Source organism: Pleurodeles waltl, chromosome 4_2 (genome assembly GCF_031143425.1).
Source record: "Pleurodeles waltl isolate 20211129_DDA chromosome 4_2, aPleWal1.hap1.20221129, whole genome shotgun sequence".
In the NCBI taxonomy this organism is placed as follows: domain Eukaryota; kingdom Metazoa; phylum Chordata; class Amphibia; order Caudata; family Salamandridae; genus Pleurodeles; species Pleurodeles waltl.
In genome coordinates, this window is record NC_090443.1 from 395,518,063 (window position 1) to 395,534,709 (window position 16,647).

Here is a 16,647-nt window from a genome sequence, read left to right on the forward strand (position 1 = left end):
AACTAAAACTGGAAAGTCATTGTACTCTTCAAGACAAACACCAGTATACAAAACTGTGTATTTTTAACAACACAAATAATGTACATCAAAAGGTGAATGCCTCCTGCACAACATTTTATTTATTGAGCGGCATGACAAGTACTTAAATATGCAAAGTACGGGCGCAGGCATGAATGTGTGGTGGCCAGCAAATCCACCTGTATGGAGTGCTCATATACAATGAAAAAAAAAGTACTTGGAGAGTGAGTAGCCAGTGGAAGGACACTGGCCAGTAGCCAGAGACGAGAAAGTGTACTTGGTCCAAGCTCCACACCATGGCATGGATGGCAAAAGCGGAGCAGGAAGTGAAGGCAGACGATGTGCTGGCCAATGAGAAGAAAGTAAATTACAGCAACGTTGGAATGAACCAATGGTAAGTTCAGGTAAGTACTTGGTGGATTCTAAGCCCCGTTTAAGATGTTCTTTTTCTTTTTTTTAAATACAAAAGACTTTGCAAGAACAGTGCAAGAGATGCGCAAGTGAAACCTAAACAAAACAGAGAGGATCCAGTAGAGCATTCATGAGTGTCAATAAGGGCCCACTATTGGTCCTACTGAAGAATACCAGTGTCCTATGCTGCATCCGAAACAAATGCACAGATCCAACACTGGGTGTAACAATACCCAGCGACTGCTGCACAGAGGAAAAAAAGTGACCTTTGTAACCCTGGGGCTGCAAAGCGAGCCTCAGATTAAAACACTTTCTACAGCACCTTAACGCAAGATACCAAGTGCACCTCCAATGCAGATGCACACAGCAACATCCATCACTCAAGAGGGGTTGCTGCACACCAAAACACAACAAAATTCAATGGCATACTTTATTTTTTGTATTTTTTTTAAATAAGGGAGAGACCACTTAGCGCAGTTTTGCAAAACAAAAACCCTGAACTGAGAGAATCCAAACCCACTGGAACCAACGCGTTTCGACCCTCTCGGTCTTGATCACGGTGATCAAGACCGAGAGGGTCGAAATGCGTTGGTGTCAGTTGGTGGGGTTGTTTTTTCATTAAATAAAACAGGATCAATCACAATTCTGTGAGTGCAGCATCTTTAACTTAAATGTTAAGCTGGCAAATTATATATATATATATATATATATATATATATATATATATATACACACACACACACACACAATTTACATAGGCATCAACCATCATCTGAAATGCTAAGGACTAAATGAGATGGCAGAAGCCAAGCGTCTGTGCCAAACCAAATCAAATATTCTTAGAAATTTAGTTCACCCATGCTTTCATGGATAAATTAGACCATGATCCACTATGATTTCTCAGTGGCCATCATGTACAAAGCATGATAACACTTCAACAGCTACCAGTCATTACACATCCAAGCTTTAAAGCTGTCAAGACAATCTGGTAGGCAATTCTACTGTTCAACGCTATCACACTTACATTATGACCCGGAGATAGATATATATATATATGGAAAATGTCACTTACCCAGTGTACATCTGTTCATGGCATGAGACGCTGCAGATTCACATGCTGTGCACATCCAGCCATCTAGTGTTGGGCTTGGAGTGTTACAAGTTGTTTTTCTTCGAAGAAGTCTTTTAGAGTCACGAGATCGAGGGACTCCTCCCGTTTCGGCTCCATTGCGCATGGGCGTCGACTCCATCTTAGATTGTTTTCCCCGCAGAGGGTGAGGTAGGAGTCGTGTATATAGTAATAGTGTCCATGCAATGGAGTAAGTATGTATGTACATAATGTGACTAAAAGTGATATATTTACAAAGTTACAAATGTACAAGTTTAATTTTCTTGGCAACTTAGAACGGCTACAGCCTCCCGGGGAGGTGGGAGGGCGCATGTGAATCTGCAGCGTCTGATGCCACGAACAGATGTACACTGGGTAAGTGACATTTTCCGTTCAATGGCATGTGTAGCTGCAGATACACATGCTGTGCATAGACTAGTAAGCAGTTATCTCCCCAAAAGCGGTGGTTTAGCCTGTAGGAGTTGAAGTTGTTTGAAATAATGTTCTTAATACTGCTTGTCCTACTGTGGCTTGCTGTGTTAACACATCCACGCAGTAATGCTTGGTAAATGTATGAGGCGTAGACCATGTGGCTGCCTTACATATTTCAGTCATTGGTATATTCCCTAGAAAGGCCATGGTGGCACCTTTCTTTCTAGTGGAGTGTGCCTTTGGTGTAATAGGCAGTTGTCTTTTTGCTTTTATATAACAGATTTGAATACATTTAACTATCCACCTGGCAATGCCTTGTTTGGATATTGGATTCCCTGTATGAGGTTTTTGGAAAGCAACAAACAATTGTTTTGTTTTGCGAATTTGTTTGTTTCTATCGATGTAGTACATTACTGCCCTTTTGATGTCTAATGTATGTAATGCTCTTTCAGCTACAGAGTCTGGTTCTGGAAAGAACACTGGGAGTACCACTGTTTGATTTAAGTGGAACAGTGATATGACCTTAGGTTAGAATTTAGGATTTGTGCGTAGAACTACTTTGTTTGTTTATTTGTATAAAGGGTTCTTGTATGGTAAAGGCTTGTATCTCACTTACTCTTCTGAGAGATGTGATAGGTATTAGAAAGGCTACTTTCCATGTTAAGTACTGTATCTCACATGAATGCATGGGTTCAAATGGTGGACCCATGAGTCGTGTTAATACGATGTTGAGGTTCCACGAAGGAACTGGTGGTGTTCTTGGTGGAATAATCCTTTTTAGACCCTCCATAAATGCTTTTATAACTGGGATTCTGAATAGTGAAGTTGAATGCGTAATTTGCAAATATGCCGAAATTGCGGTCAGATGTATTTTTATGGATGAAAAAGCGAACAGACTTTTGTAAGTGTAATAGGTAGCTTACAATGTTTTTCGCAGATGCGTATAATGGTTGAATCTGATTATTATGGCAGTAATACACAAATCTTTTCCACTTATTTGCGTAGCAATGTCTTGTGGTTGGTTTCCTAGCCTGTTTTATGACCTCCATGCATTCATGTGTAAGGTCTAGATGTCCGAATTCTACGATTTCAGGAGCCAAATTGCTAGATTGAGCAATGCTGGATTTGGGTGTCTGATCTGTTGTTTGTGTTGAGTTAACAGATCTGGTCTGTTTGGCAGTTTGATATGAGGTACTACTGACAGGTCTAGTAGTGTTGTGTACCAAGGTTGTCGTGCCCAAGTTGGTGCTATTAATATTAGTTTGAGTTTGTTTTGACTCAATTTGTTTACTAGATACGGAAGAAGTGGGAGAGGGGTGAAAAGCGTATGCAAATATACCTGACCAACTCATCCATAAGGCATTGCCTTGAGAGTGAGCCTTTGGGTACCTGGATGCAAAGTTTTGGCATTTTGCGTTTTCTTTTGTGGCAAATAGTTCTAATTTGCGGTGTTCCCCACTTTTGGAAGTAAGTTAGTAGTATCTGGGGATGAATTGCCCATTCGTGGATCTGTTGGTGATCCCGAGAGAGATTGTCGGCTAACTGGTTTTGGATTCCTGGTATGAACTGCGCTATTAGGCGAATGTGGTTGTGAATCGCCAAATGCCATATCTTTTGAGCTAAGAGACACAATTGTGTCGAGTGTGTCCCTCCTGGTTTGTTCAGATAATACATTGTTGTCATGTTGTCTGTTTTGACAAGAATGTGTTTGTGGGTTATTAGTGGTTGAAATGCTTTCAACGCTAGAAATACTGCTAGTAGTTCTAAGTGATTGATATGAAGTTGTCTCTGTTGAGTGTCCCATTGTCCCTGGATGCTGTGTTGGTTGAGGTGTGCTCCCCACCCTACCATGGAGGCATCTGTTGTGATCACTTATTGAGGCACTGGGTCTTGGAAAGGCCGCCCTTGGGTTAAATTGATAGTATTCCACCATTGAAGCGAGATGTATGTTTGGCGGTCTATCAACACTAGATCTTGAAGTTGACCCTGTGCTTGTGACCATTGTGATGCTAGGTTCTGTTGTAAGGGCCGCATATTTAGTATTGCGTTTGGGACAATGGCTATGCATGAGGACATCATGCCTAGCAGTTTCATTACAAATTTTATCTGGAACCTTTGGTTTGGGTGTATGGTCTGTATTACGTTTTGGAATGCCTGTACCCTTTGTGGACTTGGAGTGGCAATCCCCTTTTTTGTGTTGATTGTTGCTCCCAGATACTGTTGTATTTGACACGGCTGCAGGTGTGATTTCTGGTAGTTGAGTGAGAACCCTAACTTGTGAAGGGTTTCTATAACCTATTTTGTGTGTTGTGAACACCGTTCTTGCGTATTGGTTTTGATTAACCAGTCGTCTAGATATGGGAACACATGTATTTGCTGTCTTCTGCAATGAGCTGCCACTACGGAAAGGCATTTTGTAAAGACTCTTGGCCCGGTTGTTATTCCGAATGGCAACACTTTGAACTGGTAATGTACCCCTTGGATTACAAATCTTAAGTATCTTCTGTGTGAAGGATGTATGGGTATATGGAAATACGCATCCTTGAGGTCTAATGTTGTCATGTAGTCTTGTTGTTACCATGTGAAAGTGATCTGATTTGATGTAAAGGTTTAGTGTTCTGAGATCTAAAATGGGTCTTAGAGTTTTGTCTTTTTTGGGTATGAGAAAGTACAGGGAGTAAACCCCTGTTCCTTTCGGATGATTTGGTACTAGTTCTATTGCATCCTTTTGCAACAACGCTTGGACCTCTAGTTGTAATAGATCCATGTGTTGTTTGGACATGTTGTGTGTGTTCGGTGGGACATTTGGAGGGAATTGTAGGAATTCTATGCAATAACCATGTTGGATAATGGCTAGGACCCACGTGTCTGTTGTTATCTCCTCCCAGTTCCTGTAAAAATCTGTTAGTCTCCCCCCCACTGGTGTTGTGTTGGGGATTTGTGACACTGAAGTCACTGTTTATTTTGAGGGGTTTTGGGACCTTGGAACTTTCCCCTAGTTTTAGGGAACTGTCCACCCCTGTATTGTCCACGAAAACTTCCCCTCTGAAACTGGCTCTGGTATGTGGGTCTTGTTTGTGAGGTTGAGGGTTCTGTGTTTTGTCCTCGAAACCCCCCTCTAAACTGTGTTTTCTGAAATGTGCCTCTGCTCTGTGGGGAGTAGAGTGCGCCCATGGCTTTGGCCGTATCGGTGTCCTTTTTAAGTTTCTCGATAGCAGTGTCCACTTCGGGCCCAAACTGCTGCTGTCTGTTAAAAGGCATATTCAGCACCGCTTGTTGAATTTCCGGTTTGAATCCTGAGGTGCGCAGCCATGCGTGTCTCCGTATGGTGACCGCTGTATTTACAGTCCTTGCAGCTGTGTCTGCTGCATCCATTGCCGACCTTATCTGGTTGTTAGAGATACTTTGGCCTTCTTCCACCACTTGTTGTGCCCTTTTTTGGAACTCTTTGGGTAGATGTTCTATGAAATGTTGCATTTCGTCCCAAAGAGCTCTATCATATCTAGCCAGCAAGGCCTGTGAATTTGCAATGCGCCATTGGTTGGCTGCTTGTGCTGTGACCCTTTTCCCCGCTGCGTCGAACTTGCGACTTTCCTTGTCGGGTGGTGGTGCATCTCCCGAGGTGTGTGAGTTCGCCCTTTTGCGAGCTGCCTCTACTACCACTGAGTCCGGTGTCAATTGGTGTGTGATGTACACAGGGTCTGTTGGTGGAGGTTTGTACTTTTTCTCCACCCTTGGAGTGATGGCCCTGCCTTTCACAGGCTCTTGAAACACTTGCTTTGAATGTTTCAGCATTCCCGGTAACATAGGGAGACTCTGGTACTGGCTATGTGTGGACGACAGAGTATTAAACAAAAAGTCATCAATTGGTTCTGCGTGCAGGGTGACATTGTGAAACGCAGCTGCTCTTGACACCACCTGTGTGTAGGCAGTGCTGTCCTCAGGTGGTGATGGTCTCGCTGGCTAACAGTCGGGACTGTTATCTGATACTGGCGCATCATAAAGATCCCATGCGTCAGGATCATCTTGACTCATTCCTGTATGAGTTGGAGAGTGCATCATTGGTGGAGTGGCTACCGGTGATGGTTGTGGTGAGCGCTGTGGTGATGGTGGCGAAGATATTTTTTTTTACCACATTTGCTTGTGGTTGCTTGCCTTTCTCTTGGAAGGCAAGTTTCCTTTTAATTCGGATTGGAGGGAGAGTACTGATTTTTCCTGTCTCCTTCTGAATGTGGAGCCTTCTTTGAGTGTAATCTGGCTCCCCTGCCTCTAGCTCCTGTCCGAATCTGTGTCCTTGCATCTGTGAGGACAGGCCCTGTTCCTCTGCGCAGGAACTTGGTTTTGGCTCCGAGGACGGATGTTTTGGTATCAAAACCTTTTCGACTGTCTTTTTCGGCATCGAAGACACTTTTTTGACTTTCGCTGTTCCAATATCTCGGTGCCGACTTGTTTCGGTGCCGCTCTCTCGATGTCAAGATTGCTCTGACCCGGTGTCTCGGGGTCTCGTCTGTTCTGTGCAGGTATCTCGACCGGAGTCGGATGACTTCGGTCATCGGCACCGAAAAAGGGCACACATTTGTCGGTCACCTAATTTTCGGGTTAAGCCATGGCCTGTTGGCGGTGGTGTCCCCTGGGCTTTCATGAATTTTCGGTGAGTCTTGGGCAGGGGCGTCTTACTCACGGTATACGGCGTCTGTTCGGTTTCGACCTCGTCTGAGTCCGAATCCGTGATGGAGAAGGTTTCTTCTTCCTCCAAGACTTGGTGTCCTGACGGCGCCGACGCCATTTGGAGTCTTCTTGCTCTCCGGTCTCTTAGCATTTTCCTTGACCGAAACGCTCGACAGGCCTCGCAGGTATCCTCTTTGTGTTTGGGAGACAAACACAAATTACAGACCAGATGCTGATCTGTGTAAGGATACTTGTTGTGGCATTCGGGGCAGAAGCGGAATGGGGTCCGTTCCATTAGCTTGGAAGACTCACGTGGTCGGGCTGACCAGGCCCCGCCGGGGAATCGAAACCCCGAAGGGCCACCGGAGCTCTTCAAAATTCGGTGTCGACCTGCGTTAACTAACCAGATACCGAACGCAAACAATACCGTCGAATTTTCTGAGATTTGACTAACTTTCCGAACCGAAACACGGAGCGAAGAGGAACACGTCCGAACCCGATGGCGGAAAGAAAACAATCTAAGATGGAGTCGACGCCCATGCGCAATGGAGCCGAAAGGGGAGGAGTCCCTCGATCTCGTGACTCGAAAATACTTCTTAGAAGAAAAACAACTTGTAACACTACGAGCCCAACACTAGATGGCGGGATGTGCACAGCATGTGTATCTGCAGCGACCCATGCCATCGAACATATATATATATACACACACACACACATTTGTATATATAATGATAGAGAGTTAGGGAATCCAGGCGCAACCCCTAGGTGAGAGAAGAAAGTGAGCATGTGGGAACCGCATATATTTTAAAATGTAACATTTAGAATTTGGGGTGTGAACTTCAATATTGTAACACAATCGTGTAAATATGTTAACATCAGCACAGGGAATAGACTGGTGAGGAATGAGCCACTATGAACTGTCTGCACTGAATTCACCAGTAGGAGAGGCGTCCAAAATACATGTCCAAACACATGAATTAGAGACTGCTGAAGCATAAAGAATAACAATAGCTCAAAGCAGCATTAGGCGAAAGTTGGAACAATTGTTATAGAACATTGTTACATCATGATTAAAAAAAGGCTCTGCTGTTGGACTAGCGTTATTATTTCAAGTGATTTGCCACTGGGTTAATGACTTGGGGAACAAGCTATTGTGGTTTACAGCCACTGCTGTACAAAAGGTTTGTAATAGGGCACAATTAACTTACTTATAATTGTCATCTTCCACAAACTTCTGCAGTTCTTCTATGTACCGAACTGAATTCAGATATTTTTGGACATGAGGCAACACAGGAATATCTAGAAAACAAAGCATAGTACTAAAAACAATCTGAAAGTCTAGACTGTCAAATTATGGCAGGAACAGCACTTTAACTTAGTTAAGACTACATTTAAGGCACAGATATTGCATGAAATATGAAAAACGTATACATAAACATATGCTATTGTATCCACTTAAGCTAGTATACATAATATAACAAATGATAAATAATGGTCAGGTAACATCTCATTTCATGTAATGCTCTAAGTTTATTTTGGTAAAACAGTTTTTCTACTTACACACAAACCTCAGAAAATCTATTTTGTCTAGTAAACGTCTGTAATGATCATTCCAAGTTTCAAATACAATTACAAAAAACGTTATTAAAGTCTTGCTCTCTTTTCTTGGACAAACCAAGGTCCAATCTAAATCAGAATGTAAACATCTAGTCCACTTTCTCAAATTCCTTAGTTAGGTCCTCTAGGGCCCAAGGATTCGTATATGGGGAAACTGTGCAAAGACAACAATGGGAGATTTGAATAGAGAAGGTTGGTCTGGTAGCCTGAAGAAGGCACAGCTAGCAGACAAATATCCTTTGAGGGTGCCCAGAGCAGAGCCCTGCTGGGCAAGAGAGAAAAAATAAGAGAACCTCACAGAGATGCAGAGAGGGGGATCAACAGACTTGTTGATACATCATGTCACAAATTTCTTCCAACAGGCGTATATCATTTTGGTGAAGGGATGCCTGGCTGCCAAGATATTACAGACTTTGGGTAGAAGGTCAAGAGCTGTCAACTGCCGCCGCTCAATCTCCACGCAAGGAGGCGAATATTGGACAGGTTGGGATGGATAACTGTCCCTTGCTGCTGCTACAGAAGATCCTCCCCAAAGGGGCAGTCTGATCAGAGGATCAATGGCCATGCTCAGGATAGCTCTGCTTAATTTAGTGCCACTTGTGCTCAGCATGCTATTTGAGTATTTCACAATACTAGGGGAGGTCTGCATCCTAGGCCATCGAGGCTGAGGCTCACCGCTTGCTGATTTGGTGATTTGATTTGATGCTCCCCATCTCCAAAGCTCCCTGCATAGCATGTTAGCCATTTCTAACTGCAAGGTAGAACTGTCATATGGAGGCAAATTCCAATCAAGCAGGAGACTATCCATGGAAGCAGTGGAGCTCCAATATATTATTACTTTGCATGTATCCTGAGCCACAGGTGCAGGTGGAGACTTGGGCCCAGATGCATAACTAAAGAGGGAGAGTCATGACCTCTCAATGCAACACATAAAGAGGATGAATTTAGCTCAACCTTTTGGAGCAGCTGAAATCTGGGGTCTCCATTCTTAGGCAAGGAGTGCCTCAACCATGCAATGAGTTTCTACAGCACAGACCCAGAAGGATTCTCTCTCTGGTTTTTCATATCCTTCCCATGGACTCTAGACTCAACTTTAAAAAGTCAGTGGTGATAAATGCCTTTGCACATCACGGCCACAAAAGGTACTCAGCACAATCCCCAATGGCTAAAATACTATATTCAAATCCGGACGTTAACTCCCGGTGATGAACACTAAAGTCTCTTTAGGGATTGGTGCTCTTACTTTGCCTGAAAGCGAGGAACTTCAGGAGGGATCTTACAGTGCAGGCATTCTCTTGACCACTGTTCCTCATGAATGGGATACAGAGCGTATGTGGCCAATTTTGGCAAATAGTTGATGCCACAACAATTGCAGCATCAAGCTAGAGAGCTTCAGCACAAATAACCTGATATGAGAGAAGAGAAGTTGAAGGAAGGAAAGAATGAAAAAGGATATATCCAAAAAACAAACACATAACCTAGTGCAGTATGTGGAATTCACTGAGCATGAGAGGAGCAGATTGTAATTTGCACATCTGGCAGAAAAAAAGGAAAGGGGGATGGCAGACATGTGCCTTAATGTACAAGTTGAACGAGTTACTTACCTTCGGTAACGACTTTTCTGGTGGATACATTAGCTACCTGTGGATTCCTCACCTAATGAATTCCTCACCTAATGAATACTCCCATGGCGCCAGCATTCGACGGAAATCTTCTTACTAGTCTCTGCACGTCGACGAGGACGTCACTCTAGCCCACGCGACGCCGTCTGACGTCATACAGGCAATAAGAGGTCCTCGACGACGTGCGGACGTCAGTACCAATCATTTTTTACGTGCATGAGAACAACCAGGCAATGCAATGAAAGAGCAAGGCAACATCCCATTACATTGTAAAAATACACAACATTGCATGACGCCTGATTCTCTACGGCGCCGGGAGTCTCGATGACGCCGATGTCTTGGAGAAGAAGACTTCTTGTGATGCTTCTCCTTCGATTTCGCCATAAACAGCTTCGCCTCACGTTCCTTGAGGGCCTTTGGATTCATGTGCTGGCATGAATCACAAGTCGAGACGTCGTGGTCGGAGCTCAAACACCAAAGGCAATCGGAATGAGGATCCGTCACCGACATCTTGCCTCCACACTCACGACAAGGCTTGAATCCAGACTTTCTCTGCGACATTATTACCACAGCGAAAGACTACGCAGCAAAAATACACTGTAACCACAAAAGTAACAGTTGCTCCCTCGAAGATAACCGTTTCAAATGCACGGAAAAAAGGGAACTGACGTCCGCACGTCGTTGAGGACCTCTTATTGCCTGTATGACGTCAGACGGCGTCGCGTGGGCTAGAGTGACGTCCTCGTCGACGTGCAGAGACTAGTAAGAAGATTTCCGTCGAATGCTGGCGCCATGGGAGTATTCATTAGGTGAGGAATTCATTAGGTGAGGAATCCACAGGTAGTTGTATCCATCAGAAACTTACCTTTGGTAACAATATATCTGCTAAAGACATTCTATTTGCAGATTCCTTACCTTAGAATTTCCCCCAGGCGTCATACTGGATACAGAGATTTTTCTTCGAGCAGGAACCCCTGCTCGCTGTGATGATGTTGCTGTCGTATATAGGCGCCACCCTTGCGGGCTGACGTCAGCTTCTTTTCACAACTTTCCACACCAGTAGCGCGGAGCCATGAAGAACACTGAAAATGGTGCGCCAAACTAGGGCCCTTAAAGGGAAGTTGCTGTCCCTAGAAATTAGTTCCCAGTGTGGGGAGGATGGGCGGCTCGGAAAGGAATCTGCAACAAGAATATGTTTCTACCAGATATCTTGTTACCAAATGTAAGTAACTTGTTAATCTGACAGACTTCTAGTTGCAGATTCCTTACCTTAGAATAGATACCCGAGCAATACCATACCCCAGTGGTGGGCTGTGGACCAAGATCACACCAAAAAGTCCTGCATGACCGAATGGCCAAAGCAGCTGTCTCTGCGGACCTGACTGTCCAGGCAGTAATTCTTGGTGAACATATGTAAAGATGCCCACATTGCCACCGGCAGATATCCAGGACTGGAACTCCGTGTGCTAACGCTGTGATAGCAGCAGTTGCTCTGGTTGAATGAGCATGCAATCACTCAGAGGGTTGCTGTTTCATCGAAGTGTACCACATTTTAATGCAGAGGACTACCCATCATGAGATGGTCCTCTTATGTACTGCCTTTCCTTTCTTAGCACCTACAAAACCCACAAAGAGTTGCTCATCCACCCGGAAATCTTTGGTACGATTTAGGTAGAACGTCAAATTTATTTTTGGATCCATATGGTAGAGTCTCTCCTCCTCATGAGAGGGATGTGGGGGTGTGTAAAAAGTAGGCAAGCTGATAGATTGGCCTACATGAAAAGGTATCACCACTTTGGGAAGAAAGGAAGCCCTGGATCGGAGGATCGTTAGCCATGCTCAATAGCTCAGGATACCAGACTCTCCATACCCAATCTGGAGCTACCAGGATTACTTGGGCCCAGTCTTGCCTGTCTTCTACAGAACTCTGGGCAGAGTGGTATTGGAGGAAAGGTGTACAAGGAGGCCTGATCTCCATTCGTGACGAAAAGTGTCACAGAGCGAGTGCCACCTTGGAAACTTCAACACACAAAACAGCTGACATTGCACATTCTCTGCGGAGGCGAACATATCTAACCAAGGCTCTCCCCACTGCTGAAAGAGACCATGCGCCACCTCCAGATGGAGATACCATTCGTGATCGACTATGCATCGATGGCGGAGTTTATCTGCTCTGAGGTTCAGAAAGTCCGCCAGATGTTGAACCACCAAAAACATGCCCTTGCATACCAGCCATGTCCAGAGGCGAAGATCCTCTTGACAAAGGGTCCACAACCCCACTCCGCCCTGCATGTTGCAGTACCAAATGGCGGTGGTGTTGTCGATGAACACCTGCACCACTTTCCCTTTGACAGACGGAAGGAATGCTTTCAGTGCAAATCGAATTGCCCGGAGCTCCAAAATGTTGATGAGGAGCCTGGACTCCGCCAGAGGCCTCTGATCTCTGCCTCTCCATGTGGCTGTCCCCTTCCAGAAGTGACGCATCTGTCACTTCTGTGAGATCTGGCTGGGGAAGGGAGAGGAATCTGCTGTTGACCCAATCTGGATTCGACAACCTCCACTGCAGGTATTTCGCAGTTCCCTCTGAGATATGAACTATGTTGGAGAAATTCCCCTGATGCTGCGCCCACTGAAACTTCAGGTCCCACTGCAGAGCCCACATATGCCATCTGGCATGTTGGACCAGCAGGATGCAGGAGGCTGTAAGGCTCAGCAGCCTCGGAGTCATTCTCACCGAAATCCTGGATACAGGCTGAAACATCGGTATCATTGCCTGAATTTCCTGGACTCGCTTTTCAGGAGGATAAGCCCGAAACTGCACTATGTCCAGAACAAATCCGATGAAAGGGAGCGTCTGAGAGGGAGTCAGGTGTGACTTCGACACCTTTATAGTGAACCCCAGCGAATGCAGGAGATTAGCTGTAGTCTGGAGGTAGGAGACTACTTTCTGGGGCGTGTCCGCCTTCAACAGCCAGTCATCAAGGTAAGGGAAGATTGGAACACCTAACCTGTACGGATGAAATGCAACCACTGCCATCACTTTTGTGAACACCCGAGGGGAGCTGGTAAGGCCAAGAGAAGCACGGTGAACTGAAGGTACTTGTGACCTACCACGAATTGCAAGTAACATCTGTGGGCCAGCAGAACGGGAATAAGAAAATATGCGTCCTGCAAGTCCAACGCTACCATCCAGTCTTCAGAGTCCAGGGCAGAAAGGACCTGAGCTAGGGTAAGCATCTTTAACTTGTTCTTGAGGAAGAGATGGCGGGACCAGAGATCTAGGATAGGGCGAAGGCCCTTGTCCTTTTTTTGGGCACCAGAAAGTAGCGGGAATAACAACCATGACCTACTTCTGGCACAAGGACCCTCTTTGTGGCTCCCTTGGCCAAGAGAGCCTTGACCTCCTCGTGGAGAAGTGCCTAATGACCTTCAGATAGATGATCGAATGATGGTAGGATGGCTGGAGGAGAAGTCTCGAAGGGGAGGGAGTAGCCCCTTTGGACGATTTGCAGGACCCACCTGTCTGTGGTAATGGATTCCCAGTGGGGCAAGTGATGGTGAATCCTGCTGCCAACTGGTCCCAGATGTTCAGATGAACTAGGAAGGTTTGGAAGCAGAGGAGGGGCCGGGGTGGACTGGGAGGCCCGCTGACTACCTGATCCACAAGCTTGTTGGAACCCGCGGCCACACAAAGGCTGTAAAGCATGCGTGGGTCGCTAGCCAGGTGGAAAGGAACGCGGTTGGGTGCCCCTTCCGTAGCCACGAAAAGGGTGAAAGGCAGACTGTTGGGGGCGAGGAGCAGCTGCGAGGCCAAGGGAGCGAGCTGTAGCCCAGGAATCCTTGAAGTGCTCAAACGCAGAGTCTGCCTGGTCTCCAAAGGGATGGTTGTCATCAAAGGGCATGTCCATCAAGGATTGCTGGACATCCTCAGAGAAGCCAAACGTCCTCAACCAGACGAGGCCTCTCAATGCAACCATCAATGCAACCGATCTACCCAGTGAGTTGGTTGTATCCAGTCCACAACTAATCATGAACTTCAATGCATCTCTCCCGTCTAACAATTTGAGAGAGAACCGTCTAGGCCTCCTCCAGAACTCGAGGCAGCACTTGCGCGACCGTATCCCAGAGAGTATGGGATTAGAGGCCCAAAACAGATGCAGTGTTCATGGACCACAGCGCTAGATTGGGGGAAGAAAACATCTTCTTCCCTAAGCTATCCCAGCCTTTTTGATTACCTGTCTGGGAAGCAGTAGGGAATGCACCAGAGGATGACGGAGCCTTGATGACGAGGCTCTCAGGCATAGGGTGTTAGGTCAGGAATTTTGGGGCTGTCGGCTAAGGCTAATAACGGCGGGCAAACGTCCTATTCACAGGAGCCCCTGTGCTGGGTCTTGACCAGGTACCTAGGACATCCGTAAGTGCTTTGTTGAAGGGAAGGAGGGGTTCTGAGTTGGAGGCCCCAGGCGGAAGCACTTCGGTCAGGAGGTTAGTCCTGACCGCCACAGAAGGAAGCTCGAGGTCCAAACCCTCAGCAGCCCTTCTCACCACCATTGAGTAGGACGCACTCTCCTCCATAGCCAAAGTAGGGGGAGAAAGCATGCCAGCGTCAGGGGAGGTGCCCAACCCATTGGTATCACCCAAATCCTGGACCCAGTCTATTTCAGGGTCAAGCTGGAATTCTAAAGGGTCCAGCGTCTCCTCTACACTATTCCCATATATGTACCCATATCAATAGGGGTCTGGATCAACCCTGCGCCCAGGAGAGCCCATGGAAAACTTTCCGGCTCTGGGTCGTCAGGAATTAGTATAGGGTTGACGTCAACTGTGGGCCCAACTGATGGGAACGGAGACGTCTAGTTCGACGCCGGGGAAGGTCGCGTCAGGACGAATCTGGAAGCAGATCCGGAGGTACCCTGCGGAGTTGGGCCGTAGCGGACGACTTGGAACCCAAAGGCGCCCTCACCGACTCCCCTAGGCCCAAATATGAGGTGCATGGCTTCATATTATTTCTTGAGTTGGGCAGCGGTGGCACTGGCTCCTGCAGGGCAGAGCCACTCAGAGGCTCCGAAGACAGATACCTAGATTCTAAACGCTCTTCCTGCGTAATGTCGTCCGAGCGACAGGGTGAAGTCAAAGAACATTTGGCCTTCTTCGACTACTTGTTCTTGTGACCCGAGTGTCCAGATGACTTGGATGATGAAGAGTGGTGATGACTCCGCGACCAGCCTCCTGTCCTTCCTCTTGAAGGAGACCGGGAATTAGGCGGAGTCGAGTTCCGGGCCGCCATCACTGACATCATTCGATGACGGGGTCAAAGGGCTTGAATCCGGTCTTATGGGACATCCCTCGACGCATCCAAAACTCATCAAAAACTAATCGACAAATGTGCTGCAGTTAATCAAAAAATGACTGGGTTGGCTCTTCTCCAGATCTGAGCGTAGGCTGGTGCGGAAAGAAAAGAACTTACGTCAGCACGCTGGGGTGGTACCTATATAGGACCGCAACGTCATCACAGGAACCACAATGTCAACGATGCCCACGGAGTCGACCGACGCCACCTAACGGCACAAAAGGGTACTGCTTGAAGAAAAATCTCCGGATCAAGTCTGATGCCTGGGGGAAATTCTAAGGTACGGAATCTGCAACTAGAAGTCTCTATCTTCTTGAATGATCTTAAATGCAGGAACTGACATACATTTTAGTTCAGCCTTATGTCTAATAAAATTATGATATTAAACCAAAAAAAATGGTTAGGGATACAAAACTAGGGAGAGCTTGGATGACGGGGTAGGTGAGACTGACCATGGTGCTCTTCAGTAAAATTGTCTTGATAGAAGAGCGGCCAACATCCATGCAATACCCAAGGGGCCCATGTACCTGACCTAGGGGGTCTCCACATTCTGAATTTTATGATTCCAATGTAAGATTTCAGTTATTTCTTACATTGGCGATATGAGTAGTTTTTTTTGTTTATTTTACTCTCTTAGTGAGGGTTAGGCACAACAGGTCCTCAAGAATCTCCACCTGATCCGTGAGGCTATATTAGGTGAGAAACATGTTGACCATGATCCGTGAGGCTATATTAGGTGAGAAACATGTTGACCATGACTAAAAGTTCTGCAGTGTAGGGAATACCCCCCACAAAGTTCCATAATATCTAAATCTCTAATTAGAGTGATAGACGTACTTGTAGTTATTGGTAGGGAACCAGATCATTGTTTTCTGTACTTCATCCCTTTTTTTGTTTTTAACCTTGGCAGGGGTGCAAGGTTGTATTAAATACATATGTTTTGGGTACATTTAGCCAGTTATAGCAGTTTTCCCAGCCCCTCTCACATCCACTCACTACCAGCATTCTTTCTTAAAAAGATCTCTGGCAAAAGAGCCCTCTAGTAGGGCCCGTCAGGCATTGCAGTGCCAACCTGACGAGGGGCATGGCACGATGAAGCATGTCACCCAATAGTGAGTGAAGGCTACTGCTCTTGTAAGACTAATGTATGTGGTGACTAAAAAGACCCCCTACCCTAATAGATGGAATAGAGTCCATTATTTTGGAACAGTGCATCTTATTTCAGTTATAATAAAATCATGATACAATTGCTTACATTTACATACAAAGATAAAAGGGATTTCGGTCAGCCCTCTTCATCCACTGGTTTGTTCAAGTGCCAACACTTTTTGCCTCTGCCCATTGCGACAGCGCATGCGAAAATGGTTCAGCCCTCTTCATCCACTGGCTGTCTCACAATGCAGGTTATGTCATTTTTTCTG

General features: G+C 45.9%; 1 protein-coding gene across 5 annotated transcripts in view; it reads right to left on the bottom strand.

Annotated features, from left to right (window-relative positions):
• RALGPS2 (Ral GEF with PH domain and SH3 binding motif 2) overlaps positions 1–16,647 on the bottom strand; it is an 812,647-nt gene that overhangs the window by 242,765 nt on the left and 553,235 nt on the right. For all 5 annotated transcript variants that reach the window (XM_069231548.1, XM_069231547.1, XM_069231545.1 and 2 more), the window contains one exon: positions 7,846–7,936. In XM_069231548.1, the coding sequence (XP_069087649.1) occupies positions 7,846–7,936 (91 nt within the window). The remainder of the gene's footprint in view (positions 1–7,845; positions 7,937–16,647) is intronic.